The sequence below is a fragment of the Aaosphaeria arxii genome (genome assembly GCF_010015735.1).
Source record: "Aaosphaeria arxii CBS 175.79 unplaced genomic scaffold BU24scaffold_3, whole genome shotgun sequence".
Taxonomy (NCBI): Eukaryota; Fungi; Ascomycota; class Dothideomycetes; order Pleosporales; genus Aaosphaeria; species Aaosphaeria arxii.
In genome coordinates, this window is record NW_022983476.1 from 609,678 (window position 1) to 634,628 (window position 24,951).

The 24,951-nt window shown below is 49.5% G+C and overlaps 12 protein-coding genes across 12 annotated transcripts; 5 read left to right on the plus strand and 7 right to left on the minus strand.

The window, feature by feature from the left end:
• Positions 1-431: 431 nt before the first annotated feature.
• Positions 432-2,091, minus strand: BU24DRAFT_420073 (dimethylallyl tryptophan synthase GliD1). The gene has a single exon (XM_033527388.1). The coding sequence runs from the start codon at positions 1,924-1,926 to the stop codon at positions 544-546; it is 1,383 nt and encodes a 460-aa protein (XP_033385387.1). The 5' UTR covers positions 1,927-2,091; the 3' UTR covers positions 432-543.
• On the plus strand, positions 2,033-4,161 carry BU24DRAFT_420074 (6-hydroxy-D-nicotine oxidase). The gene is made up of 2 exons (XM_033527389.1): positions 2,033-2,473; positions 2,529-4,161. Exons 1-2 carry the CDS (start codon positions 2,408-2,410, stop codon positions 3,957-3,959), a joined length of 1,497 nt encoding a protein of 498 aa, XP_033385388.1. The 5' UTR covers positions 2,033-2,407; the 3' UTR covers positions 3,960-4,161.
• Positions 4,162-4,355: 194 nt separating this feature from the next.
• BU24DRAFT_420075 (uncharacterized protein) lies at positions 4,356-5,291 on the minus strand. Its single transcript, XM_033527390.1, has 2 exons — positions 5,244-5,291; positions 4,356-5,188 (listed from the first exon to the last, which is right to left on the minus strand). The coding sequence occupies exon 2, from the start codon at positions 5,096-5,098 to the stop codon at positions 4,814-4,816; it is 285 nt and encodes a 94-aa protein (XP_033385389.1). The 5' UTR covers positions 5,099-5,188; positions 5,244-5,291; the 3' UTR covers positions 4,356-4,813.
• A 1,535-nt stretch (positions 5,292-6,826) lies between these two features.
• Positions 6,827-7,644, plus strand: BU24DRAFT_420078 (uncharacterized protein). The gene has a single exon (XM_033527391.1). The coding sequence runs from the start codon at positions 7,021-7,023 to the stop codon at positions 7,567-7,569; it is 549 nt and encodes a 182-aa protein (XP_033385390.1). The 5' UTR covers positions 6,827-7,020; the 3' UTR covers positions 7,570-7,644.
• Positions 7,645-8,081: 437 nt separating this feature from the next.
• On the minus strand, positions 8,082-9,379 carry BU24DRAFT_366583 (ribosomal protein S6e). Its single transcript, XM_033524313.1, has 4 exons — positions 9,183-9,379; positions 8,811-9,128; positions 8,518-8,685; positions 8,082-8,464 (listed from the first exon to the last, which is right to left on the minus strand). The coding sequence occupies exons 1-4, from the start codon at positions 9,318-9,320 to the stop codon at positions 8,369-8,371; spliced, it is 720 nt and encodes a 239-aa protein (XP_033385391.1). The 5' UTR covers positions 9,321-9,379; the 3' UTR covers positions 8,082-8,368.
• Positions 9,380-10,092: 713 nt separating this feature from the next.
• BU24DRAFT_345098 (Calcipressin-domain-containing protein) lies at positions 10,093-10,944 on the minus strand (the record flags this gene model as incomplete). The annotated part of the gene is made up of 2 exons (XM_033523436.1): positions 10,093-10,755; positions 10,810-10,944. 2 exons carry the CDS (start codon positions 10,942-10,944, stop codon positions 10,093-10,095), a joined length of 798 nt encoding a protein of 265 aa, XP_033385392.1.
• Positions 10,945-13,092: 2,148 nt separating this feature from the next.
• BU24DRAFT_420082 (insert subdomain of RNA polymerase alpha subunit) lies at positions 13,093-14,829 on the plus strand. Its single transcript, XM_033527392.1, has 3 exons — positions 13,093-13,283; positions 13,336-13,901; positions 13,955-14,829. Exons 1-3 carry the CDS (start codon positions 13,233-13,235, stop codon positions 14,337-14,339), a joined length of 1,002 nt encoding a protein of 333 aa, XP_033385393.1. The 5' UTR covers positions 13,093-13,232; the 3' UTR covers positions 14,340-14,829.
• On the minus strand, positions 14,700-16,081 carry BU24DRAFT_448817 (mitochondrial co-chaperone GrpE). The gene is made up of 2 exons (XM_033530915.1): positions 15,669-16,081; positions 14,700-15,615 (listed from the first exon to the last, which is right to left on the minus strand). The coding sequence occupies exons 1-2, from the start codon at positions 15,924-15,926 to the stop codon at positions 15,181-15,183; spliced, it is 693 nt and encodes a 230-aa protein (XP_033385394.1). The 5' UTR covers positions 15,927-16,081; the 3' UTR covers positions 14,700-15,180.
• A 33-nt stretch (positions 16,082-16,114) lies between these two features.
• On the plus strand, positions 16,115-18,027 carry BU24DRAFT_420084 (DUF453-domain-containing protein). The gene has a single exon (XM_033527393.1). The coding sequence runs from the start codon at positions 16,191-16,193 to the stop codon at positions 17,550-17,552; it is 1,362 nt and encodes a 453-aa protein (XP_033385395.1). The 5' UTR covers positions 16,115-16,190; the 3' UTR covers positions 17,553-18,027.
• Positions 18,028-18,045: 18 nt separating this feature from the next.
• Positions 18,046-18,777, minus strand: BU24DRAFT_142671 (uncharacterized protein). Its single transcript, XM_033521148.1, has one exon. It carries the CDS (start codon positions 18,759-18,761, stop codon positions 18,126-18,128), a length of 636 nt encoding a protein of 211 aa, XP_033385396.1. The 5' UTR covers positions 18,762-18,777; the 3' UTR covers positions 18,046-18,125.
• A 2,417-nt stretch (positions 18,778-21,194) lies between these two features.
• Positions 21,195-23,305, plus strand: BU24DRAFT_142693 (uncharacterized protein). The gene is made up of 2 exons (XM_033521149.1): positions 21,195-23,223; positions 23,296-23,305. Exon 1 carries the CDS (start codon positions 21,308-21,310, stop codon positions 23,054-23,056), a length of 1,749 nt encoding a protein of 582 aa, XP_033385397.1. The 5' UTR covers positions 21,195-21,307; the 3' UTR covers positions 23,057-23,223; positions 23,296-23,305.
• A 176-nt stretch (positions 23,306-23,481) lies between these two features.
• On the minus strand, positions 23,482-24,659 carry BU24DRAFT_388004 (4-hydroxyphenylpyruvate dioxygenase; the record flags this gene model as incomplete). Its single annotated transcript, XM_033524994.1, has 1 exon — positions 23,482-24,659. The coding sequence occupies exon 1, from the start codon at positions 24,493-24,495 to the stop codon at positions 23,482-23,484; it is 1,014 nt and encodes a 337-aa protein (XP_033385398.1). The 5' UTR covers positions 24,496-24,659.
• Positions 24,660-24,951: the final 292 nt, after the last annotated feature.

The window sequence follows — 24,951 nt, forward strand, 5'->3', positions numbered from 1 at the left end:
TTGCAGATGGCGGATACCTGAAAGGAAAAACAATAAAGTTCTCCTCCCATCATTTGCAAGTTCAGTATGCTAAAGTCCGTCACTTTCATGTATAGAATGAAGGTGAGCACTGTTGAGAAGAAGGGATACATTCCTATCATTCTTTGTCGACAAGTACATCAATATCTATATGGAACCATTCACAAGACATGGCCCAGTTCCTCTAAAACTTGCACAACAAGAGGTAGTCAACGGTGACTTGGTTCATCTGTTTGGTAGTGGCATCAATACGGAAATAACTATCCCCAACCCAAATATTGAAGCAACTTGCTTCTTAATGGGGATGAGAGAGTCACTGCTAAGATACTATAAAATTAATGATTATTGAAGAAATTTTAATTACTGTCACCATTGGATAATCAGATTCAAAAAGGAAAATCACAAAATTTTATTTCAATTTGTGTCGTAATCTAAAAATCATAACCTTCGCTTGCACTTTGTGAACCCACCAACACCAAAGAAAAAAGAATCGACTTGGTTTTGCTGTAATGACCCGCACACAGATCAATACCACTCATCGCGCTTCAACGTGCCCCTTCGCTTTGGTGTCTGCTTTGGGGCGGTGCGTCCCTCATGGAACGCTTCAGCTCCTAGATAAGTCGTGACATCGAGCTCGCCCTTCTTGAACAAGCAGCTGACATACGACTGCAAGCCTTTGCCATCTTTCAAGTCTCTGTGACCGGCCAAGCCCTCCAACATGGACATGTACCTCTCACAATGTGCTCCTCTTCCGTTCTTCTCCATCCACTTGGTGAGAGACCTGGCAAGCGTGAGGTCGTCTCGGCCGTAGTACCTTGTTGGCACAAAGATCTTAACCTCTGGAGTCTCTTTGCCAGGGGCGATATCAAAGTAGTAGAGGTAACCCCTGAGGACTGAGGTCAAGTCACCGAAGTCGCAGGTGACCTCGAGTTCCGATCCTGCAGGAACCTCTGCATCCTCTGGGAAGTCTTCAGGCACACCGTTGGTGACGTTGACCAAGGTTCTCAAATCGTCGAGGAGTGCATCAACCTTAGCGCCTTTGATCAGGCCTCCCAAAGTCATGGTGTCGCGGACTGAAGCGTAGCTGGTCTGGGTGGTGTGGAAGTACCACTTCAGGCGAGACTTCTCAGGTGCTACATTGTCTATGGCCATGGAGATTGGGGTCAAATGCTTTCCGTAAGCGTTGTTAGCAAGGTAGTTGTCTAGTGCAGTTCGAGCGGGTGTCTGGAAGACAGCAGGTGCAGGGCTGCTCTGATCTTTAGGTTCGAATTCCAATGCATCAACTGAGGACTTCCAGTCACTCATAGGCATCAGGCCACCCTGTTCTAGTTTTCGGGGGAAGAAGTAAGTCTTGACGGCAGTGCCCTTGTCGTTGTATTCAACGGCGAGATGAATGGTGCTGGCCAAATGACCTCCAGCAGCCGCCTCCTTCATGATCCTGGCATTATCATGATCAAACAGGGTAGAGAAGAAGTGCTGAGCCCATGTGTTATCGAGGCCCTTCAGGATTGGCTTGAGGCGGTGGAGCAGGTCGAGTGATGCTTGTTGGTTCATCGGATCGACCTCTGTGCCTGCATACTCGCCGATAGGCTCAACGACATAGCGAATGCCGGGTTTGGAGTTGGGGGAGGCGGTATTCCATTTCCATGAGTACTCAATTGGGGTTCCGTCAAGACCTAGAAGCGATTTCCACTTGAGGTTTTCGGGGGCAACCAACCCAGGAGCCTGACCCATGTATGGAACGGTCCAGTGGTAATGGAATAGTAGCGCCTCGTACTGTTTCTCCATTGAGTAACCGGCAGCATCAACGAGGGAGGCGAGGTGTTGGCCGGTCAATTGCCACCAAGCCTCGTCATTGGCGTTGAGCTTAGGCAGGCAGTGCGACAAGGCTTTCCACGCTTCTGTCATCTTGAATATGGTTGGAATGGAATGAGGTGAAGGAATTAAGGCTGAAAAGTGTATCTAAAAATGAGAATGTGGACTAATTAATTTCTCCATTTGCTGGAAGGAAGCGCTCGATCTTATTCACATTCTGTATCGCAAGGCTCATATGTTTCGAAACACGCGTACGGACGGTCATCTTGGTACAATAAGCTTTGCAAGGTGCCACCAAGATCCGTCTGAATCACCCGACTGTAGATCAAAAATACAGCTCCAATCAAGCTGTACTACGCGGGCACCGTACGGTGCGTTGACACCCATATGACAGCCCCGTCCCGACCTCCGACCTCCGATTTCCGAGTGCTTACTCCCACCGCCTTTGGGGGCCTGAAGCGTGAATACATAAAAGTAGATTTACCCCCCAAGACTTGGAATCCTTACAAACCATCCAATAGCATACGAGCGTTGTTTATCAATCGTTTCACAGCATTGTTTTCGTTTTTCCATCATGTTTTCCAAGACTCTCTTTTTCCTTGCTGGAGCAACGCAAGTTGCAGCAGAGTATGCATCTTGCGTGCGTCAATTTCCTAAAGCGGTACTTACATACAGCTCGCTAATATGATTCACAGTGCCAAGCTCTGAAGAATGAATTGCCGGCTCAAGTCTTCACCACCAATGAGACGGGTTACATTGAGTTGAACACTCAACGATGGTCCAACACCAGCATCCTCGCACCTAGCTGCGTCTTCGAGCCCCAGTCTGCAGAGGATGTATCCAAGGGTGTTCAAACTCTTGCAGCAGGCTCTTGCCCCTTCTCCATCAAGTCAGGTGGACACAACCCCATCCCTGGCGCAAACAACATTGATGGAGGTGTCTCTATCGTTTTGGGTGCCTTGAACGAGATCGAACTCGACGAGGAGACCTTGGTAGTCCACCTTGGGCCTGGTGCCCGATGGGGTCAGGTTTACGAGAAGTTCTCTGGTGAGGGCAACTCGACTGATCCTGCTCTTCTCGTTCCCGGTGGTCTATGTGGAGGTACTGGTATCGGTGGGGTTTCCACTGGTGGCGGCGAGTCATACCTGCTGTCAAGCCACGGTTGGGTCGTTGACAACGTCGTAAACTACCAAGTTGTTTTGGCCTCTGGTGAAATCGTCGATGCCAACCAGGAGTCCAACCCTGACCTTTTCCGCGCCCTAAAGGGTGCAACCAACAACTTTGGAATCGTCACTCGTGTCGATGTTCAAGCGATCGACCAACCCCAGATCTGGGGAGGTGCCATCCTTGCGCCTTACATGCCTGATACCGCCTACGCCACCCTCGACGCTCTCACCAACTTCACTGAGATCGCAAACACTGAGCCCAGCAACGGCGCTCAAGTCATTGTCACATACACTGCTACTGGCCAAGCCATTATCGCTCTTTCAATCGCCAACGTCGAGAACGTTGCCAACGCCACCGGCTTGAAGCCCTTCACAGACATCCAACCCCAGATCGCAAACACCGTCGGCTCGCGTACTCTCAGCTCAATCGTCACTGAGCTCGACACCAATCAGGCTGATGGTTTCCGTGATACTTCCGCTACCATCACTTTCAAGAACGACCCCGAAACTTTGTACGCTGTGCACAACGCTTCCGACCAGGTCTACCTGAAGTACAACAAGACTGTCGATTACCTCGACTTTGTCCTCTTCTACGTTCCCACTTCCAAGATTGACGGTACCCACGCTGCTCTTCGTGGTGGAAACGTCCTCGGTCTCGAGGATGAGGAGGATGACTTGATGGTCGCGTTCATCACCCCCCGCTGGCTCGACGAGGCCCAGGACGCTGCTATGTACCAGATGGCCGAAGAGTGGGTCGCTGCCACCAAAGCCGTCACCGTCGAGAAGGGAACCGACCACCCCTTCTTGTACCAGAACTTCGCTACCCCTAACCAGAAGCCAATTTGCGGATACGGCGAGGAGAATGTCAACTTCTTGCAGGCCGTCTCTAAGAAGTACGACCCTGAGGGTGTTTTCCAGACCCTCGTGCCTGGTGGCTTCAAGGTCTCCAAGGCCTGCTAAGCACCTAGCCCCCAAAACACACATGGAACTTACACATTTGGAAATCCTATGTAAATAGAGCGTAAGGTTCGATAACCCATTATTATTCTGTCAGAGATCTCACCCCGGATCTACTGAACCCTTTTTAGAAATGTAGATAGAAGCATACAAAGTTACAGACGGGGATAGACTGTATTAGTACTTGGAGATAATAGAAATTTGCATACTCCATTGAAACTGGACCTTTTGATGTGACCCGCGATAGTGAACAAAATGATGTGTGTGAACGAACAGGACTACGCAGAAGCTTATCCTCTTCATCGCGGTGCAACATGATTTTGCGCAGAAACAGGTGCATAGCATTTTGAGAACACAAGTCTATGGATATGGCGTGGCATTCCGGGCGAGTTAAATTCTGTGAATGGTTCCATTAGTTACCAGTGTGAAAAACCAATCCACACAAGGCCTTAATATAGATACTATCAGATCCACACTTAGTTGGCAACAAATCTTACATATGCAAGACTAGATGTACTCTACCCCCGTGCGCTTTCGTCAATGCCGATTCGCCTGGTCATGATTTTTTGCGAGGCATTCTTGCACTAGTGTAGTCCCCTTTGATCCTTTCACAGAGAACCATATCGGTTCATCATGTAGGTATTGCATTCCTTTTTGGGGGAGAAATGCAGAATTATCTTGCAAGTATAGTGAACCGCGAATTCGTTGCATTATTTCGTCTTGGAGTAAGGAGCGCGATGACTCCCCAACTTCCAACAACCATACTGTTACAAATCGTACACGCCAAAGTATGATCCAAAACTCCTTTGAATGTTTTCCTTAATCAATGGTATCCTCCAGCATACGTCGTTCCAAGCCTAAAACACACCCTTTTCCTTCATTATTCGCGCACTGCTCTTTTCGATAACGTATCCTGGATCAGGTTTCCTTGATGCCTTGATCTGTTCTCTTGTGAAAGATTGGCTGACTTCCTTGACGTCCACCAATTCCTTAATTCGCATGATCTGACCGGCGACGGAGGGTGTAACAGGGTGGTATACGGTCGTCATTCGCTTTCGAAGGCCGAGTGCTTTGAGTACGCCTTGTGTTTTTGCTGGTAGGCCAATACCAGAGCGCATCAGAGTAATGCGAAAGAACGCCATCTTACGGAAGGGTACCGTCGTTGTTGGACCGTGAAGAAGCGGATGTGAAGAGAACCTGTTCGTTTGAGAGGCCTGGAACCGACAATGGGGCTGTCCACAGGTTAGGGAATATTCGTATTAACGGCTTGGACTAATTTTGGCGTACTATTGACGGTGTCGTGTGTGTTTGCAGCTGTCTGCGGTCTTGTTGGTGTGATCCTGTGCTCTTCTACAAAACTCTGGAGTGAGAAGCTCGAAATCCCTTTTAGGTTTAGTGCATTTGCGGAGGTCGAGCCAACTCACGTGGACATGACTTTCACCCAAAGTACACTGATGACTACTCCGTACGATCATCAGAAAAACGGTTTTTGGATTTATCCAATACCGCAGTTACACATTTCCTTTCTCCTGGGACGACATGCGGTGAAAGCTATCCCTCATCCCCGACCCAACGCCCAGGAAAGTGTAACAGTATCTTCCAAGATAGCTGCATGCTGCCATACGGGGGAAACGGGTTCACAGCGTGTTACCGCATATCAAAGCAGTACCGAATGCATCTCAACCCTTGTATGTCTAGCTTGTTTGATGTTGATTATTGGTTTGACAGGATTTGGGATTTCGGCCCCAAATCACTCTCGTCGTTTGTTTTGTACGACGCCACACCCAAGCGTCTAGGCAGTACAGAGGCGAGGCGACGATACTGTCTATAGATGAGCGGCACGCCCGGAACTAAGGTCCTTCTCCTGAGATTTTCATCACATATATGGCGGCTGCGATCGATAGGTGTACATGCGGCTGTTTGCTTTGTTGTACATGCAGTGCCCGGTTTTTTGTTTCCCTCACTGGTCCAAATTTGCTTCCACACTCGAGCATGGAGACAAGGCAACATGTCTCATTTCTCTCGGTAGTGTCCTAATCACTTTTCCCCCAAGAATCTTAAGATGCTGTTGCAACTTCCTCTGGTTTTTATAATATACAATGCCGTTATGCTCAAAGTTTCACATTCAGTTTCAGACTCCTCCACTTGACAACATGACTGATTCTTCTCTCTATGGACTAGTGATACTCTTTACTCAGAGATATCTACCGATATCCGGTACCATCGAACGATCAATTGGACCTAATGCACCTGCCACAGGCCGTCCCAAACTGCCAGATGCCTGCGCCGATCTGATCGTACATGTGTCAATCAGAAAATGGCACATCATGTTTCCTTTCTACCAGGAGTCGAAACGACACAACCTGTTTTGTTGTGTTAGAATTATTTGGAAAAATGGAATGCGATCCCCCCAGCATTCAGTCAAGAAGTCATAAATTGGGGTTATGGCTTCCACAAATGCAAGATTCGCCCTGTCATCACGGATCTTTTTCTCTTCTCCCTATTACCTGCTCCCTGGCTCAACGCGTTTGTCACATCTGCAGTCTATCCTCTCAATGCAGAAGATCGAGTAGAACAGCATGTTTCCATACTTGACTATCTGCTGGGAATTTTCGATCAATGCCGAGTAACTCTGCTCCACCAGTATCATTACCAACACAAGTTGCTGGAAGTTTGGCCCACTTATTCGGGATCTTGCGTTCTACGACCACAGTTGGTTTCTCAAGACAGAGTTCAATTGACCTAGGCAAGGTATATAGGATTGCTAAATTCTCTGGAGCTGCTTAAGTACTTATCTCGTCGCGGAACCTATATATGAGGTGGCTCTCCAAGCTTGAGTTTGAGATCAGAGTCAAGAATAGATCCACGGATAGAATCATATATATTCTATTCAAAGTCTTGTGAACTCTGCTTCAGTACGCAACACTTCGATTCATACATCATCTTCTTCTCTCAATTTCAGTATCAACACATTGCTCAACCAGTACCGTCTTTGGCCACAGCAATTTGAAAGTATGTCAATTCTACCAACCATTCGAACCGTTCTTAACACAATCAAACAGCAATGCATCATCATCGATCCACGTCCTACACTCCGCCATCGCCTACCTCACCACCACCAACCTCCGTCCCGGACCTAGTGTTCCGGGTACATCGTCCAGGAGCCCAAACCCGTTACTCCTTCGGCACAGGCTTCCGCTCCAAGAACCAAACCACCATCCTGAACCAGCTCGCCAACCTCAGCCAGTTCGCTCTCGCCCACCTCCTCGGCCAGACCAACATCTCTTCGCCACTCATCAGCGTGTACGACAACCAGGCCCACGCCGAATACATCGCACAGCGCTACGCACAGATGTACAACGAAGAAACCTTGGTCGTGACGATCGACACCAAATACTTTGCTCGCGGGCCTGTCTTCAGGGCTGCGGATTTGCTGGCGGGCCGGGACGAGAACTCCGCGCTCTCGGAGTGGGAGGAGCTGCTTCATAGGGGCGAGTATCTGATCATGTACAAGATTCCTCCGCAGGCCGTGAGGGTCGAGGTTAAGGTCGGTTGGGTAGGGAACAGCAAGCGTGATTCTGCTGGCTCGGTTGGGGTTGTTGGTAGTCGATGAGGTTCGTTAGAGACGGTGGTTGCATAGAATTTAGGCAGCAACCACATATGGTGTTTCTCGGATTTGGTGTGGTCTGGGCTGTCCGCAACGACGTATTCATTTCAGGGACTATCATAGCAATCGGTTCTTCCTTGGAGCATACATATGGGTAATAAAATGTTTGGGTTAATTGTGCCGCTCTAAGTGTGAATAACAATCGAAATTCCATGGAAGCCAAATGCCCTGAACATATTTGAAGATGGCTTCGTTTCGCTTGGCTCATATCTAGTAAGACTTACGGTAATTAGTTCGGTCCCTGTGCTGAGATGAAATCGAGTTTTGCTGCCAGTAGAACATTGAAGCAGGATGGAGGGCGAATTGTGAGCTTTCAGAGTTGGCTTGGTCAAATTGAGTGAGCAGAGTACCGACGTAAATTGTACACTACAAAGTTCATGAACTAGACGGTCTGGCGAGTCAAGAGTACTGTCAACTGGAATGGCAGGTCAGTCGACTCAGAGTCGTTGAACACTTTTGGTCCTCGTAGGATGATCACGAAACGGAGGGAGCTGGTAGGTAGAGCAACGTAGTGATGATTGTCATAAAATGCTACGCTACGAGCACACTGGAACGGCGATTGGGACCGGCATTGAAAGTTTGATGCAATTGCTATCGAGAAACCACTGCTCTCCGAGCATTCCCTGGTATGAAGCAGCCCCTAGAAATCCGGAATGTTCCAAGTTGGAGACCCCGGCACCACCTTTTTTTTCGAGCCGGACGCCGAGTATTTATCCAGCATAAATCATGCACTCATATCCTTCCCCTAATGCCTCATGGAAGAAGCCCTCCTCTTCTTGGCCTCATCATGGGCGGCCTTAGCATCGTGGATGCGCTTCTGGAGGACCTGAGCGTACTCGTTCTATACCATTTGTTAGTCAAAGGTTATAAGTCAAGTCAATTCGGTATACGTACGGCAGCATCCTTGGAAGCCTCCGCGCGACGGCGCTTGAGTGCAAGGCGGTGGCGCTTGTGCTGGAGACGCTGAGGAGTAACAAGACGCTGGATCTTGGGAGCCTTGGTGTATGGCTTCTTGCCCTCGCCCTTGGGCTGGACCTCACGGCGGATGACGAACTTGCGGACCTTCTCTGGTGTTAGATAATATCCCATAATATAAAATTTATACACAGTGCAACCCTCGAAATCGAGGGCTGACTGGCTCAACCCTTCGCGAGAAGGATTGGCGAGGAAGCTATGAGAAAACTCACATCATCCTCCTTGCTGAGGCCGAAGAAACGGCGGATCTTGGTAGCCCTCTTGGGACCGAGGCGCTTGGGGTGGACGGTATCGGTGAGACCGGGGATCTCAGCATCTCCAGCCTTGACGATGCTGAGAGCGAGGACGGAAAGGTCGGCGGCGACGATGCAACCACGGACACTCTTGCGCTTGCGCTCACCAGTGCGGCGGGGACGGTAGCAGGAGTGGCCAGTCGCGAGGAGAAGTCGGACACGGGTTGGGTGCATGACACCCTGCTTCATCGGGAAACCCTGCTTATCGTTTCCACCGGTGATTCTGAAGATGTATCCCTTTGAACAAGTCAGTATACCATTGATTTATCCTCTTGTTGTGGTTGTATCCACCTTGAACTCGTCGCCGACGCTGTCTCCAGGAACCTCCTGTCCCATACGGCGGTCCATGAAGACGCGGAGCTTGCGCTCATCCTCAACCTCGATCAACTTTTGGGTGCCATTGGCAGGGTAGGAAATGTTCAGCTTCATCTTGACCGGTTGTCGAGACGATAGGGTGCTGAAACGGAATTGGTTGTCGAAAAAGGTCGGCCGCTTGAAGTTGAAAATTGATGGTTCGAAAATGAGTAGCGCCTGATGTGCGAATTCCAACCGGATTAACTGTTACTCCATTTCCCGCTCGGCTGTTGGGTGTGTGTGTTAGTGCTGCATCACGTGCGTCCCCACCGATTGGTCGAACTTTGATCTAAGCCATTTCCACATTATTACATTCTTCGTTAGCAGAGAGTAACTAGGTAATTATTTGTTACTCGATTAGGGAAGAGAACCCTTCAGCATGTAGCTACATCGTTCTACCTCGTAGTTTGTGCGCTCTTAGTATCGTGCATACACTCCAGGTTAGTGGCGAGAGCTGCCTATCTTATCAAGACAGGATATTGTTCACAATGCTTCACATTCACAGACCGGAAATCCCGTTTTCTACGATTCAACAGTTCACACCTCAAGTTGGCGCTGGAAGTCTTAGATACCTTGCTCTCTATTAGATGTGCAAGGTCAAGTTTGCTATTATTTAGGCAGCACTGCTGCACCTACGTAATTTACTGTCTCTTTGGACACGTAGAAGGATATAAAATGTATCATATTTGATTCCCAATCAAGAATCCCGCACGACATGTAAGAGGTTCAATCCAAAAGAAAACCCACCAACGCCTTCGTATGCCCATGCCCTTTGAATCCTTATGACTTTTGTGGCAAGTAATACAAGTGCAGAGAAAACAATAGAAGCTGAAATCCGCGAGGACATTCAATGCATGAACTCAACAGGAGGTCTTGCGGTAGACACATTCTGACCCTGGGCTTTCTGTTGTGCAATTGGCCCTTCAACACCCTCCATGGCGTCCACAGAAGGCGATGCTGCTGCTGGGGAATCCGTCGTGTCTTCCACAGCAATGGCGGGTAATAGAGGGCTGTCGCCATGGTCCTCTGGGTGGTACACAATCGTCGAACTACCTGTCCGCCTTCTCCGCACAGCTGGGCTCCCGTCTTCGTTTGTTGGAGAGAAATCGATTGGGTCGTGATCGGCATGCAATTTGGCCAAGGCAGCTGCCAGATCCTCAGCGTGGACTAGTGTGTTTGGTGCTTCTTCATTGCGCATTTCCCAGCCCATAGGAGGCGATGGTGGTGGCGATATGAAAAACAGCTTATCGGATTGTGGCAGTGGCAGGTGCTGGTCCGTAGGATTGAGTGGCGTGTTGAGGCCAAAGTATACACGAATCCGGCTACCCATCAGGGTCTCTCCGTCGAGATTTTGGCGTATGCGAATGGCCGAGTCGATATCAAAGAAAGAGGTGACGATTCGGCGGAAGGATTTGAGTGGCGCCCAAGTATGGATCGCCGCATGTTGGTTGATGATTTCGCGGATTTGGACGAGGTTTGAGGGTTCGAAGATCTCAGGTTCTTGAAGGTTCTGCAGGATGTATTAGTATAGGCGAGATGAGATACCACTGCTTTAAACACTTACGGTTATTATCAATGTGTTCGACGGTGGTGATGGCTCCACCAGCGGGGGTAGATCTGAGAGGTCGATTGATAGCTGTGGCGATTTGGTTCTTGAGGATGCTCGAGAGCGGGTTGGTGTTTCCAGTCCTGCAGACATCGTGGCTAATAGAAAATGGTGATGATATCCAGAGAAGGACTTTATCGTTGATACTTGGAAATTGTTCCGTTGTCTTGTCACTTATGCGTCGAAGAAGTGGTGGAGGACGTTGTATCTTATGTATGTGAATGTCTGGATTGGGTCGGCAAGCATCTCGGTCTCCCGCAAGCGGCGTCAACCGTCGTTGCTCCGCCCCCTCTGCCAAGCACCTCTACGCCAGTCTCCTGTTCTCCCTTCCGTAGGCACAACCTACTGGCACCTTCTGGCCATTTGAGAGCGATACTGCACTGCCCGCTTGCAAATCTTTCATCATTCAACGAGTTTCTTCTTTGGTGGGAAGGGGCTGGGCACACACGCGGCGAGGAACTGAGGTCTGTCTGAGTGCTGTCCTGACTCCTGACAATCCACAGCCCACATGAGCAGCCTCGCGGTTAGACAATGTGTCTGTTGCAAGAGTCACAAGTGTTCTGCCCACGGCTTTCGGGCGCTCGTCTAGATGCCTGTCAACGAGGCACTCAAGACATCATGTCCTAACCAAGGACAGGAACTGTGGTCGGATAGTGCCACTTTGGTACCTAAAGTCCCAGGTGTGTTTATCAAGCGTCCACATGATGCCAGATTCCAAACATCTCACCTACGCATTTATCCAACTGGCAATTCCTTGCGGATCATTCCTCCTTTCAGATTCCATAAGTCTTCGTTCGAAAGTCGCGCTCGCCCCTCATCTGGAAAGCAGCGAATGCCTACCTAGTTGCAGACATAGCGTCTTGTGGAGGTGGATACTCGAGTCCTGTTACGATGTAGCTTACTCCATACGGACAAACAGGCCCAACTTCTCCATTGCTTGTATCTACGTGAACTGGAATTCGTTGCGCAAAGCTTACTCACTTAATTACTCACTTGATCCTGCAACACCGAGACATATTCAAGGCTGATTTGTTCGCAATATCACCGTATCCTTCTTATTTGCAGCTTATCACGAAATTAATACTTGAGTACCGCCAGCAGGGAGAGTGGCATCAAGATGTTGCCACTCCGATATGCAAAGAAGCGAGAGGGCATCTGCAATTAAGCCACCCATGCTGCTCTTACATCTCCGTTGTCGTTCTTCTCAAGTTTCATCACGAGGGAGAATGAGAAAGCCTTGCCTCAAAGCTGTGGTTGATCAGGGAAATACCGTGTCGTGAGATCTGTAGTTGTGGTCGATGTCGTAGGTCAAGACCCGTTCTCCGCAGCTCCGCCTTCGACAATACCACCGCGGCCGCAAGTCACGCACCGGGTCGGCTATGACAGCTCTCCGAAACCTCTCACAGAGGCGTGGCACTCTGCCACTCAGTAGCGAATGCGCAAAAAGAAGCACGGAGACTTACGAGTGTGGGGGAGTATCATTTGCCCGTATGTTCCATCTCGGCCGATTGCCCACCTGCTAAGCCCACTCCACGAACGCCGATATGCCAAGTATGCTATTGATTTTGTCTATCCCTACCATGTACTGCAGCATTCATTCTCAGGAGACTTTGGGGTGTTGATAACCTTGTAAGCATGCATGCAGTTAAACAGGCCTCTCGTCGGGTCGGTTTACGAATTACATCTAAAGCTTTGTTGTGAATTAATTCCTTCAAACACTGTTCGTATGAAATAATGCAGATCGTAGACTGATTTTATAATGGTCACACAGTCCTCGCATGATCGTTTTGCATTTATGTATCATGATTGAACATAGCCCCCTTTGAGATCTCAGAAATATTACGAATGATCTGTTGGCGAACAAAGGTGTAGATTTTTTTCAAAATCTACTGAAGGAGGTACCCAGGTGGATACGGGTAGGATTTCCAATAGAGTAATACAAGATCACAGAAGCAACAGCGAATGATTCAGAAATTCACCGAGCTTTCCCTACAGGATGTAGGCAGCAATCCTTGAGTTGAACAAAATTTAGTTGAGTAGAGACTGATATTACTTTATCTCGATTTGAATAGGTGGTCGACAACAAAGTCCACATGCTGCTCAATCAAGAAATACACGTAGACCATTTTTGGCCTAGTGCAAGGGATTGTGGCGCATGTAAGACTGTGGCTGTCGAAGATTGCACGTGACCTTAATCTGGCGCGAGGTTGCCTCCGGCTTCATCTCAAAGAAAATCAACCTCACAACAATAAAGCATCCGCACTGGCCACTCTCACCATTATACGCCCTAAAGTAATCTCACCTACTTACCCGACTCTTCGTTCAACCTTACTACTGCGCAATACACATAACCACCGCCCTGAAGACAATTCAGCAGAAAGATGGATCTCTATGATGGGGAAGGCGGCGCAATAAACGTGCGCTTTCTTGAAGTACGCTGCGCTTTGTCTGCTTGTTTCGCACGCGTAGCTGACACAGCCGCAGGCTAACAGTGTACGCGCACGCTTCATCGTCCAGAACTGGAACCTCGAGACCGCGAATTCGCTGCGGCGAGTGATGCTTGCGGAGATCCCGACAATCGCCATCGATGTCGTCGAAGTCCTCGATAACACCTCCGTACTCGCCGACGAATTCATCGTGCACCGCCTCGGACTCATACCGCTTGTCGCAAAGGGAGTGGAGGACCTGCTCTACAACAGAGACTGCGAATGTGAAGGCTACTGCGACCAATGTTCTGTAACGTTGACACTGAACGCAAAATGCACCTCGAGTGAAATCATGCGAGTGCACGCGCGCGATCTAGTACCATCGGCCGGAAGAATACATGAGGAGCTTGGGAATCCCGTAATCACAGATCCAGAGGGACTTGGAAGTTGCATAGTGAAACTGCGTAAAGGCCAAGCCATTCACATGCGCTGCATCGCGAAGAAGGGTATAGCAAAGGAACATGCAAAGTGGGCACCGAGCTCCGCAATCGGGTTTGAGTATGATCCCGGAAATAAACTGCGCCATCTGGATTACTGGTACGAGGAGGATCCCAAGAAGGAGTGGTAAGTGACCTTGTTCGGTGTATTTCAGGTTTGGAGCACTGATTTTCTTTTAGGCCGATCGACGAAGAGAATCTGAATCTCGATGGTGGCTTGCCTACCGAGGACGAGCCATTCGACTACAACGCTGTTCCAACGAAATTTTTCTTTGACGTAGAAACTGTTGGTGGCCTTGATCCCGACCAGATCGTACAGTTAGGCATTCAACATCTCCAAAAGAAACTCGCTGGTGTCATCGGTGAACTCCAAGGAGAAAGCGCAGACGGTGTGGACTTCGGCGGTGCACAGAGTCCAAATATGAATAATGGTTATGGAGGCCAGGACGCTGGCTACACAACACCCTACGGCGGCGGTCAAAACAGCGTATGGGGTAATGCTGGTCCAGGAGGAGGCACCACGCCTTACGGAGCTACACCCTACGGTGGCGGTCAACAATGGTGAGCCACTTCGCTGGAACAGTCATAAACGACTTCAATCGGCGTGGCTTGATTCATGCGAGTCCTCGTGACTACTCCTCGACATCGCCTACTCCGAAGATTTATTTTGGATGGACCATCTGCTCAGTGGCTGGGGAGACTGGATGTATGAGTACATGCATTAGCATTATATATGGAGTTGGTCAGGGAGGCGCTGGTGCATAATTTCCAGGCGAGCTTTAATTTCAAGACTGGCAACGAAACCGCACATATTACACCGAGTCCAGCATGGCACCGTACGCGTACGGAATCAGGGGCCTTTCAGAATACCAAAATCACAGTTTAAACCAAGCGCCGTAGAGGCGGAAGGTACAGAAAAGATGACCTGGTCATTTATTATCAAGTATCCTAAAAAAAAGAGGCAACTTCGATGAGAAGCTACCTAGGCAAGCAGTCAGGCAGATAGCTCGCTAATTCTCTTTAAAGAATGGATTTGATTTCCAAACTAAGCTCTTTTTTCTATCCATATATCGCTTTTTCTTCTTTCGTGACATTGCTACTTGTGACAAGGTATTATAGTATACATAAGGTCTTTTGGGTCGTCTGAACGTGTATCGCCGCCCAGAGCAACCGAAAGAAAGACATTTTTTTCCAAGACGTTTCTTCAGAGAGGGGAATATTCACACATGCTGAGAAGTGTTACGAACGCCATGCCCAACATTATAGTGTTTCGATCGATAGTCATACAGTGAGATGCTGAAAATGTTTAAAGATGCGAGGAGATCCAGCGCGGGGGAAGAAGGAGAGAGGGAGAGTCGTGAGCAGGCGTGTGAGGATTGTGGGGGTGGATATGGCAAGACACCTCTCTACGAGTTCTTGACAACGCCGACCTTGGCGGCCCTCAAGACACGTCCATTGAGCCTGAAGCCCTTCTGCTGGGTGTGGAACACGATACCGTCTTCCTTGTCCGGCTGGGGAGTCTGGAACACAGCCTCGTGGATGTTGGGGTTGAATTTCTCGCCCTCAACAGCAGGGTCGAACCTCTCTAGACCGTGCTTCTTGAGAGTGCTCATCAAAATGGTCTCGGTCAGCTTGAGACCGTCGTGGAGAGTGACGAGATCATTGTTATCCGCAACGAGCTTGTCCTTGGGAACGGTTTCAAGGGCGCGGTCCAAGTTGTCGACGGAGTCAATGAGGTCCTTTGCGAATCGTTGGAGGGCGAAGTCCTTTGCAGCCTGGATCTCGCGCTTTGTACGGTCTTGGAGGTTGCGGAACTCGGCTACTGAGCGAAGATATTTGTCCTGAAATAATGTTAATACATTTGCTTGCTCTTGGAACGAATTGATAGAAATACCTTGAGGTCAATGATTTCACGGTCCTTCTTCTCGAGCTGCTCCTTCAATTGCGCATCACCATTTGATGCCTTCTCTCCATTCTTCTTCTCGGCAGCCTCTCCTTCCTTGGGTGCGGGTGCCTCAGAATACCACCGTAGGCTTGCGGGAGCGACTCGTGCGCCACTAAGCTGTTGTCTTATAGGTGCAAGGCTGGTCTGTGGTGATGAGATAGGGCGCGATGCTTGCCTAGCAGCACGTAAGATGGTCCTCTGAAGCATGATGAATGGTGGGGGCAGGGGAGTAAATTTGGCGTGTTGGCGATGCGATTGATAACGGTGAATAATAGCGGGTGGTGGGAGAGCTTAGAAAAAATCGAGGTGAGGCATGCGTAGAACGCACGGACCCGATTGCGGAAAGGCCTCGGAAGTCGGCCTTGGTTCCGTAGAGAAGTTTACAATATGTTAGTCACAGTTTCGAGCTAATGTGTACTCTTACGTTCAATCAAGTGCTGTACATGCCAGCAAAATCATTCGAGGCTGATCATGAGATATCTTCGGGGATTACGACCAAAGCATTGTGGACAATCGATCGCGATTCGTAGCTTCAGTATCAGTGTTCGCTCTAGCGGATCATCAGACCAAGCCATGCAAAGACCAATAAAGGCAGCATATTATCGAGGTGGTACATCTCGAGCATTGATGATAAATCCTCGAGATCTACCAAAAAGCCGTGCAGAATGGCCAGATATTTTCAGACAAATCATGGGTACGCCAGATCCGAACGGCCGGCAGCTCGATGGTATGGGCGCGGGCATTTCCTCTTTGTCAAAGATCTGCCTGGTGGAACCCTTCAGGAAGCCAGTAGGAGAACACAAAGAAGATGTGTTTCTAGATTATACGTTTGTTGGCGTTGGAATCGAGTCAGATGAAGTTGACGTTGCCGGGAACTGTGGTAATATGAGCAGCGCCATCGCTCCCTACGCATATAATTCGAAAGAGCTATTCCCTGACCAACATCGACAAAAGGATGGCGAGGTTTCAGTAATGATCCGAAACACCAACACGGGAGCACTGATTCGTTCTACATTTAAGGTCGTGGGCGACCAGGCTGCTGTTCAAGGGAATTATGCAATTGATGGCGTAGCCGGCACTGCCTCTAAAATCAGACTCGATTTCTTACACCCATACGGTTCAAAGACTGGTAAAGTATTACCTACGGGAAACTTGATCGATCAAATTGCGGGGTTTCAAGTTACTTGCGTGGATGGTGCAAATCCAGCGGTCTTTATTCGCTCAGAAGACGTGGACGTCGATGGAACAATTTTGCCGAACGAATTCAATCGCCTGCCAGAGAAACTTGCAGTGTTGGAAAAGATACGTAGACGTGCTGCTGTTGCCATGGGCTTAACATCCACGGAGGATGATGTCCCAAGAGTTATACCCAAGATTGGGATTGTTTCCCGTTCTAAGACGCACAAAGTCCTCTCTGGCGAAAAGGTCAATGGCAATGATGTAGATGTTGTAGTGCGATTTATATCGGATGGTCAACCACATCGAGCCATCCCACTTACAATGGCATTGACCACCGCTGTTGCTGCCAGGATAGAAGGAACAATCGTCTACCAGCTTCTCGCCGAAACTCTCGTTGCGGACGATGCAATTACCATTGGGCATGCCAGTGGGAAGATTCAAGTCGATGCTACGATGAGTAGTGATGGGAAAACCCCCGAATCAGCTACTGTTCTGCGGACTGCAAAGCGAATCTTTGAGGGTGATGTCTTTTACACTTCAAATTTCGAAACCAACAGCCCTACCGAAGGAGGAAATTCAAGTGCGACTGAACTCGGTCTGTCTTTTGTGAACGAGAGAAGAGGACAGAGTTTGACGTCGAAGCCGGCTGAATAGCCTCCGAGCGTCACCGGTATTCTATATATTCAACGTATGAAGCACTATTGTATTCGTTCTTGTAGCTCGGCCTCTGAGGTTCTCAGATCTTTACTTGCTTTGACCGCAAATTTGTATTTACCTAGCAGTGCACGATTATGATCAGATTACTATGGTTGAGGGCCAGTGGTCCTCAAGGTCCATCGAAGACGCCACCAGGACTCTTGATAGATGATGACCGAATATAGAGAGCCAGAAGGTAAATCCACTATTGGCCATATTTGGAGAGGGGGGCTATATGTATTGGCAACGAGATGCATGATGATCCTGGATGATTGTCCTCACTTTTTTGTACCCACGCAAGCACCATGACCGAGCGGACTATTAAGTTAAGGTATAGTATTAGGTCTTTGATATTGACATCTTTGGAATTCAATTCTGAAATAGAAAAAGATAATCCCACAGTTTCTTCAAGCACTACATAAATAAGCAAAACATACTAATATTTCATTAATTATTTTTTTCATTTTAAAATAATGTGTATTAATAGTTTCTACCTTACAACATACAACATACAACCCATAACCCACCTAATCACGGATTCTGATCTCTACTGATCCTAATCGCTGGCGGCACGAACCCCTCCTGTTCCCTATCCCTTGCCTCGACTATCTGACTATGAGCGCTCTGTGAATACGCAACTTTTCTACTCTTATCATCGGCTTTCTTCCTCGCCTCTCGACGTGCCCGTCGCTCCTGCCTCCTCTTCAATTTAGCCCGCCGCTTTGATTCATACTTCACACACTCCTTTAGATACGTGCCCCAACCAAGGGTGAGGTTCCACTTGAGTTTGTAGACAGGAACGGGCACGGGGCTAGAGCGACGACGCCGATGTTTATGTTGAGATTCGGGGTCTGGTACATGGAGATGAATGCCGTCTGGAGAACCTGCTCCTCCGGACATGAGAGGGGGATCTTGGCCTTGGTAGACAAAGGAGGCAATTCGTCGAGGGGAGTGGCCATGTGCACTAGATGGGTGTTGGAGAGTGGGATCTAGTGGGCTTGATCGAAGATTACTGAAAGACCAGCCCGGGGTTCTATCTTGATGCTCTGACATGTATGTGGGGATAGCAGACGACGCCTGTATTTCTGAGCTAGGGTTGTTAGGTATATGTTCTTGAGACTCTTCCTTTTTGAATAGAAGCCTGCTCTGTGTTGTTGCGTCCTGCATGTGGGAACTGAAGACTCTCACATGGAATGTGCATCATCACTTCAATATGTGGACTCTGAACAAATGTTAGTTTACAGATATGGTATTGTGTGGGTCCTTTACTGTGATTAATTCCAGTCAATAGTATGATGGTGAGTGTGTGTGTATCTTGCAAGCGAAAGTCAATGACTCTACAAGTACATTTTGAATGTATGACCAGCACGTGTGTGTGCAACAGGTGAGCAGCAAGTGCCAATCACATCAACACGTTGATAAAAGGAGTCAAATGCACAGCATCGTGAACTACAGCGCTAAATGTATGAGCAAGGTGAACCTTCGGACGAAGCAGGTGAACGTTGCCGTTTCAGAAAAGGGGCACAGTGATCTAGCAGGACGTTTAGAGCTAGAAGACACTACATCCAACGTAGACGAAGCTATCACGCTTCACGCTCAAGGATCGTCAGACTCTCGCAAGCGCCATTTTCTTGAGCGCTTCGAAGATGGTCGGCTCGGCCTACCAGTTTAGCGTGGAGCCGCGCAGTTCACTATCCATCTCCCGTCTCAATTCGGAACTGTGCCGGAAAAGAAGCTGGTCATTTCTGAATCATGAGGGACAGTCAGGGTGAACGAAGTTCTGTGTGGAGTATGAAACATACATACACCTTGCTTGTGAACTCGAGATCTTCACCTTAGTACGACATTGCATCACACACACCTCAGTCACAGTACGGAGGAGTTGATTGCGGTGATGGACACGCCACGTGAAGATCGACAACGTGTTTAATATGGGAAGCGAAATTGAAGGTCTATGCCTCTGGGGCAGGGCAGCTTGTACTCGTACAGAGTGCATGGTACAATACGCAGTGGATAGTGGTTTATCAATTATTGGGATGGACAAAATAGTGTAATGGACGAGCGTTGAGGTCGGCGATTCGGTGGTTGGGTCAGGATTGGGGTAGCAAAGACTCGGTAGACCCCTGAAAAGGGTCGCGAAAAGAGGAAGAGCTGATCGGGACTTAGCGCTGTCGATAAGCGATGGACTCGGTGGAGATTGCAAGTCAATCGTTCAATCAAATCTCATCAACTCAACCTTTGTCGACTCACTATCCTTTCCCCCACACTACACACCGACCTCTTGCAATTCACCGTGAACACGACACGTACCTCGTTCTCGTCAAACTGCAGCAGGACGCGGCTTTTCTCTTCTTGTCCTCAAAGCTCTTGGCTCAGTCGTTGCATTGGTCAACTATCGACATATCCAGATGGAACAAGTTTCCCTTAGGATTCAGCTGTATGCAGTGCTTCTGCAGTGATGACCTTACGCGTGGAGTTTACACAGCATGAAGCCCACCCCAATGCTATCGTAATGACCTATCGTAACACACCTGTCCTACCCAGCCGTGGCTCCGGCGTCTCTCCTGGCACGTTGCGGCCCGGTCAAGAGAATATGAATCCGCGGGTCCTCGTTCACGCATCCACGTACCAATAACGTGGTAGCCTGTAGGCAAGGCAAGCCAGGGCGTTATATCATTGCCATCGAAAAAGAATCTCGAAGCGGGGCCCTTAGACTGTCTCCTGCCCCGTGTAACCACTTGGGAGTTCACTACTGTTCTTCTAGCTTCGTTTCTAGGGGGTCAACTACGGAGTACTCTGTACATACAAAACACACCTGCCATGTCCATCTATTTGTATTGCTCGTTCGCTTGAATAGTGGAGACCATTTCTGGCTGCTACCTTTTGACCTACGAGGCTACGAGCGGATGCAGCTGATTGGCAATCATCACGATTCGGTATGTACGTTCCCGAGCATCTCCTCCCGGGATACGCAATCTTCGTCATCCCGTGTGCCAGCCGTGCAATCCTGCGCCAGCCACATTCAGGCTGGCGGACTGTCTTGATGCTTTGACGCCGATCTGCCGCCAACTGTTCGCTCCACCTAAGTCTCCCAAATCGTCGCATAGGAGGCTAGAACTTTGCCGTTTGTGGAAGATCTATTCGAAGACTAAGTCCTAACAAGGCCGTCCTCCCTCTTAAAGGGTTCGCGTTGGATGTTGACAATGCCAGCCGTCTAACCCTCGCTCATGTATGCCATCCATATCATTCTCGGAGGAAATATATGACTAGACTCCACTCCTCTGGAACCGCTGCGTATGTCTTAGCACACCCTTTCTTTATGACTATGCGTCCTTGAATCCGCTGTGCAACTCGACGAGGCTGTAAACTCTGAGCTATTCGAAGAAGAGCAATTGCATGCAAGGTCGGTCGCACAACCGTACCCTAGAACTTTTTCACCACAGCGAGCATAACTTCCGATACGCGGAAACACTTCGAGTAATTCCATTGCAGAGCGACCTTGGCGGTCTCTCCGAAAAAGCGGACAATATTGAGGCGGAGAGCTACCCAGGACTCGGTACCTAGCGGGGCTCTCTCATTTACCTTTCCTTATGGCCAAATGCATTATCTACCCTGGCTAAGCTCTTAATCCCTGTTTCCAGAAATTCTATCTTCTACTTCACTGGAGCTCGTTGCTGGTTGCTCCCGAGCAACATTCCATAGACAACCTCACGATGCAGCTACACGAACAACATTCGCAGGGTTCGCTCAACCAGCAGAGTCGCAGCATGACCAGGAAGCAGATGCTACAGAATCGCCGGAAGACGCTTCAGACGGTTGATGAACTTTCATCACAACTGCCTGAATCTTCGGATTGGGACAGCGCGTCGCGCAGTGGGACCACCAACACCGGTAGCATGGATAGTCGAATCAGTCAAGGACTCAGCGACTCCTCAGAAAAGTCTCGGAGAGAACGACCGCGGACTTTTGGCTACGGACATGAGCTCCAATCCAAACCTTCAATTGTCATCACAGAAGCTGAGCCTTTGCCAGCTCGACGTTCGTTAACCGCTCCTGTGGACTGGCAACAGGAACAACCAAGGCCGGGCCAAACAAATGAGTCTGATCGTAATCGCCTATCCGCGAAGCATGCACCTGGAACTACATCAAAACAAGGCAATCCGAATCCAAATCAGCAGAGAAGGCATTCGGGACCTGGAAGTTTCTACACTTCGATTAGTTCAACTAGTCGCCAAAACCAGAGTACACAACAGATTCGCGCTTCACATAGCAAATCAATCCAACACCACAATCAATCAGCAGATAGACAAAGAAACCAAAATGCACAGGTCAAGCCTCACGCAGACAAACAGAGGCAGCGGATTCACACAGGCAGTTCCTCTGTTCTTCCTTCTCTGTCTCCGTTCCCAATCACGAAACCTAGTGCTGCCCAGATCAGAGGATACGGAAACCAGCAACAATTGTTGCAGAATAGTAGAAGCATGAATCAACTTCGCAGTCATCAGCATCTGAATAAACGAACCAGCCAAGCTAGACTTTCCAACCTGCAGTCTGGAAATGCAAGCGTGGATGCTCAACTGCTCCAACAGGCCAGTGGTAACAAGACGGCGAAATCAAAGATGCCTCAAGACCCAATCTCCCGACCTCGCTCTACCCAATATGCGACGCTTCCAATCCACCCCCAAGGGATCAACCAGAATCATCAAATGCCGCCGCTCTTCCGAACACCTCGATCAATGACTAGCCCTCCACCTGGTCAATACAACTTTCCTCTGCCACCAGCAAGTGCTGTCACTTCCAACCGAGCATCTCGTTCATCCCTCCCAGGTCGGTCGTCGAATGTTCGCTCATCATCCGCGCACTCCACTATGACCGCCGCCACATCCGCTTCAGCTGGCACCAACCGCTCCAGCAAATCACGAAAGTCCACCGGGTCCCGAAACAGCTATTCCGGACAGTCACACAGACACCAACAAGGAGTCACCCAAGAGCATCTCGAAGCCCTCGCTGCACTAACAGGGGCATCGCCAACACAATCACACGAGCCCACAACCCCAGAAAGCATCGCATTCCAGCGGAAACTGGACGAGAAGATGAGGAGAGCTAGCGTGGGCTCTGAACACCAGTCCCGCGCATCGTACGGCCAACAGACGAAACAGTCCTCCAAGGCCGGTTCGAGGGTGTCGGCGCACAGCTATGCGACGACCGCTGCTACCACTGCTACCAGAGCCAATGAACAGGCCATGACCCCGGAGAGTGTACGGCTACTGCGAGAGCGGGAGAAGCTCCTTCGGTGGAAAGCGGAAAGGGAGAAGAAAGAGTTCGAAAGGAGGGAGCGGGAGAAGATCAGAGAGAGGGTGAGGAGGGCGAATGCGTTGGAGTTGGAGAAAACGATTGAGCTGGAGAAACAACAGAAGAAAGAGAAAAGGAAGAGGGGTTGTTTGGGATTTCTGGGACTCTGATCATCAGGTGGTCATTCCCGGTCCTTTCTTCTGGATTCGTCCTCTTTCATACCACTGCCCTTACCACTTTTCTCCATTACTTGTCTGACTTATACATTTTCCTTGCAAGTTTCTACACAGCACCATCATCGACGATAACTTTTCCTTGAGTCACGATCTCCACGGCAGTATGTCCCTAGCTCGAATACATTTCATTCAAAATTAGATATTGTAATTAGACGTTCACATAGTATCGTTAGCTTTGATTCGCCACAGCGCTTTTCTCATCCATCTTACTCAATTTCGCTATTACGCTAATCAAATTCCACAACCTTTAAGGTCGAATTCTTGATGGACTCCTTCAGTCTACAACTCTAAGACCACCTCCGTCCATGTACATTACTCTCTACCTTACTTACCTTCCAATCCCTTCTAAACTCCACACCTCACAACTTCTCCTTCGCCCCCGCCAACTCCCCATCCAACCACCTCAACGACCTCTCCGCCCTCTCCGCACACTTCTCAACCCCAACCCCCTCCCCCCTCATCCTCCTATCAAACGTCTCAAACGAAACCCACCCCTCAAACCCCTTCTCGACCACCAACGCCCTCACCATCTCCTCCATCGGAAAGTACGCCCCCAGCTCACTCTCCCCAGGAAACGGCCTCCCATGCCTCGACCACGAAAACTCCATCGCCTCCCCCTCCACATACCACGGATGGCTTTTCGAGTACACATCCTCGAACCTCTCCCCGTCGGACAGCTGTATATAAAACAGCTTTTCTAGGGGGAAGTCCCTCACGAATCGCTCCAGCGAGTCCCGCAGCGCTTCGTCGGCGCCAGGATACTTCCCCGTGACCGCATCGCGGGGGTTCCCCCACAGCTTAGACGCGAGGTGAAACGTGTCGATGCACACGCCGAAGTTGGGGCGGTCGACTGCAGTGAGGAGCGGGATGAGGGATTCCCAGGTGGAGTGGTGGACGGACCAGGACATGGGTTCGTAGGCGATGCGGATGGCGGGGGATTCTGAGGCGGCGAGGTCGGCGAGGGCCTGGAGGTCGGAGACGATGGTTGAGAGGGGGGTTGAGGAGGTTTCCTGGGCGAATTGCGCGGGGACTTGGATGTGGGGGGTTTGGAGGGCGCGGGCGATGGTGAGCCAGGTGGAGGCGAGGGCGAGGCGGGAGGAGAGGGGGGAGAGGGCGCCTTCGTAGTTTTCGAAGGGGCAGAGGGAGAGGATGGTGAGGTTGAGGGTGGTGCAGAGGGTGTGGATGTGTTGGGCGGCTGTGAGGATGGGGAGAGAGTGGTGGGTGCTGTAGGTTGAGAGGTCCTGGTAGACGATTTCGACGCCTGTGAAGCCGTGTTTGGCGGCGGCGTGGAGCTTTTGGTCGAGGAGGTGGGTTGGGTGGAGGCCAAGGGATGAGGTGCCTATGGCGAATTTGTTCTTCTTGAGGACTTGCATTTTGTGAGGATGTTTGTGATTAGTAGTGTTGTACTTGTGGTTACACTCAATCTGGAGTTTCGATGGTTCTATATATCAACATCGGACGGCTTTTCCGAGATGCAGTCATGATATTGTGGAGAAGTTGTGGAGAAATGGAGGATCTAGTCATGATATCGTTCACGATGTTTTCAATTGAGGTAGTAGCCGGCGAAGTTTACTAGTTCAGGCGTGCAGATCGCTAGTAGTTCTAGCTATAATTCCGAAAATGTAGACTTGTCAGCCAATCAGGATTCGTGCTGGTATGGTCCAGTACATACCCTAAATGCATTTTGGATTTTAAGAAATTGGTAAATGTTCACAGGTCTAGGCCGATTGGAATATATATCGTGAACATGTGACAACCAACGTGGACGATCGTTGATATTGCTGGCGTAAGTTGTCCCCCACGATTCATATCTGTCGACGATAAGGATT

What these genes read in the sequence shown, in the direction of transcription:
- BU24DRAFT_420073 (XM_033527388.1), bottom strand. Translation starts at nt 1,926, where the DNA reads ATGACAGAAGCGTGGAAAGCCTTGTCGCACTGCCTGCCTAAGCTCAAC.
- BU24DRAFT_420074 (XM_033527389.1), top strand. Translation starts at nt 2,408, where the DNA reads ATGTTTTCCAAGACTCTCTTTTTCCTTGCTGGAGCAACGCAAGTTGCA. An exon ending in CAGCAGAGTATGCATCTTGC is followed by an intron (nt 2,474 to 2,528) that starts GTGCGTCAATTT and finishes TATGATTCACAG; the next exon opens with TGCCAAGCTCTGAAGAATGA.
- BU24DRAFT_420075 (XM_033527390.1), bottom strand. Translation starts at nt 5,098, where the DNA reads ATGGCGTTCTTTCGCATTACTCTGATGCGCTCTGGTATTGGCCTACCA.
- BU24DRAFT_420078 (XM_033527391.1), top strand. Translation starts at nt 7,021, where the DNA reads ATGCATCATCATCGATCCACGTCCTACACTCCGCCATCGCCTACCTCA.
- BU24DRAFT_366583 (XM_033524313.1), bottom strand. Translation starts at nt 9,320, where the DNA reads ATGAAGCTGAACATTTCCTACCCTGCCAATGGCACCCAAAAGTTGATC. An exon ending in GCGTCGGCGACGAGTTCAAG is followed by an intron (nt 9,129 to 9,182) that starts GTGGATACAACC and finishes ACTTGTTCAAAG; the next exon opens with GGATACATCTTCAGAATCAC. An exon ending in AGGCTTCCAAGGATGCTGCC is followed by an intron (nt 8,465 to 8,517) that starts GTACGTATACCG and finishes CAAATGGTATAG; the next exon opens with AACGAGTACGCTCAGGTCCT.
- BU24DRAFT_420082 (XM_033527392.1), top strand. Translation starts at nt 13,233, where the DNA reads ATGGATCTCTATGATGGGGAAGGCGGCGCAATAAACGTGCGCTTTCTT. An exon ending in TAAACGTGCGCTTTCTTGAA is followed by an intron (nt 13,284 to 13,335) that starts GTACGCTGCGCT and finishes ACACAGCCGCAG; the next exon opens with GCTAACAGTGTACGCGCACG. An exon ending in GAGGATCCCAAGAAGGAGTG is followed by an intron (nt 13,902 to 13,954) that starts GTAAGTGACCTT and finishes ATTTTCTTTTAG; the next exon opens with GCCGATCGACGAAGAGAATC.
- BU24DRAFT_448817 (XM_033530915.1), bottom strand. Translation starts at nt 15,926, where the DNA reads ATGCTTCAGAGGACCATCTTACGTGCTGCTAGGCAAGCATCGCGCCCT. An exon ending in GTGAAATCATTGACCTCAAG is followed by an intron (nt 15,616 to 15,668) that starts GTATTTCTATCA and finishes ACATTATTTCAG; the next exon opens with GACAAATATCTTCGCTCAGT.
- BU24DRAFT_420084 (XM_033527393.1), top strand. Translation starts at nt 16,191, where the DNA reads ATGAGATATCTTCGGGGATTACGACCAAAGCATTGTGGACAATCGATC.
- BU24DRAFT_142671 (XM_033521148.1), bottom strand. Translation starts at nt 18,761, where the DNA reads ATGCAGGACGCAACAACACAGAGCAGGCTTCTATTCAAAAAGGAAGAG.
- BU24DRAFT_142693 (XM_033521149.1), top strand. Translation starts at nt 21,308, where the DNA reads ATGCAGCTACACGAACAACATTCGCAGGGTTCGCTCAACCAGCAGAGT.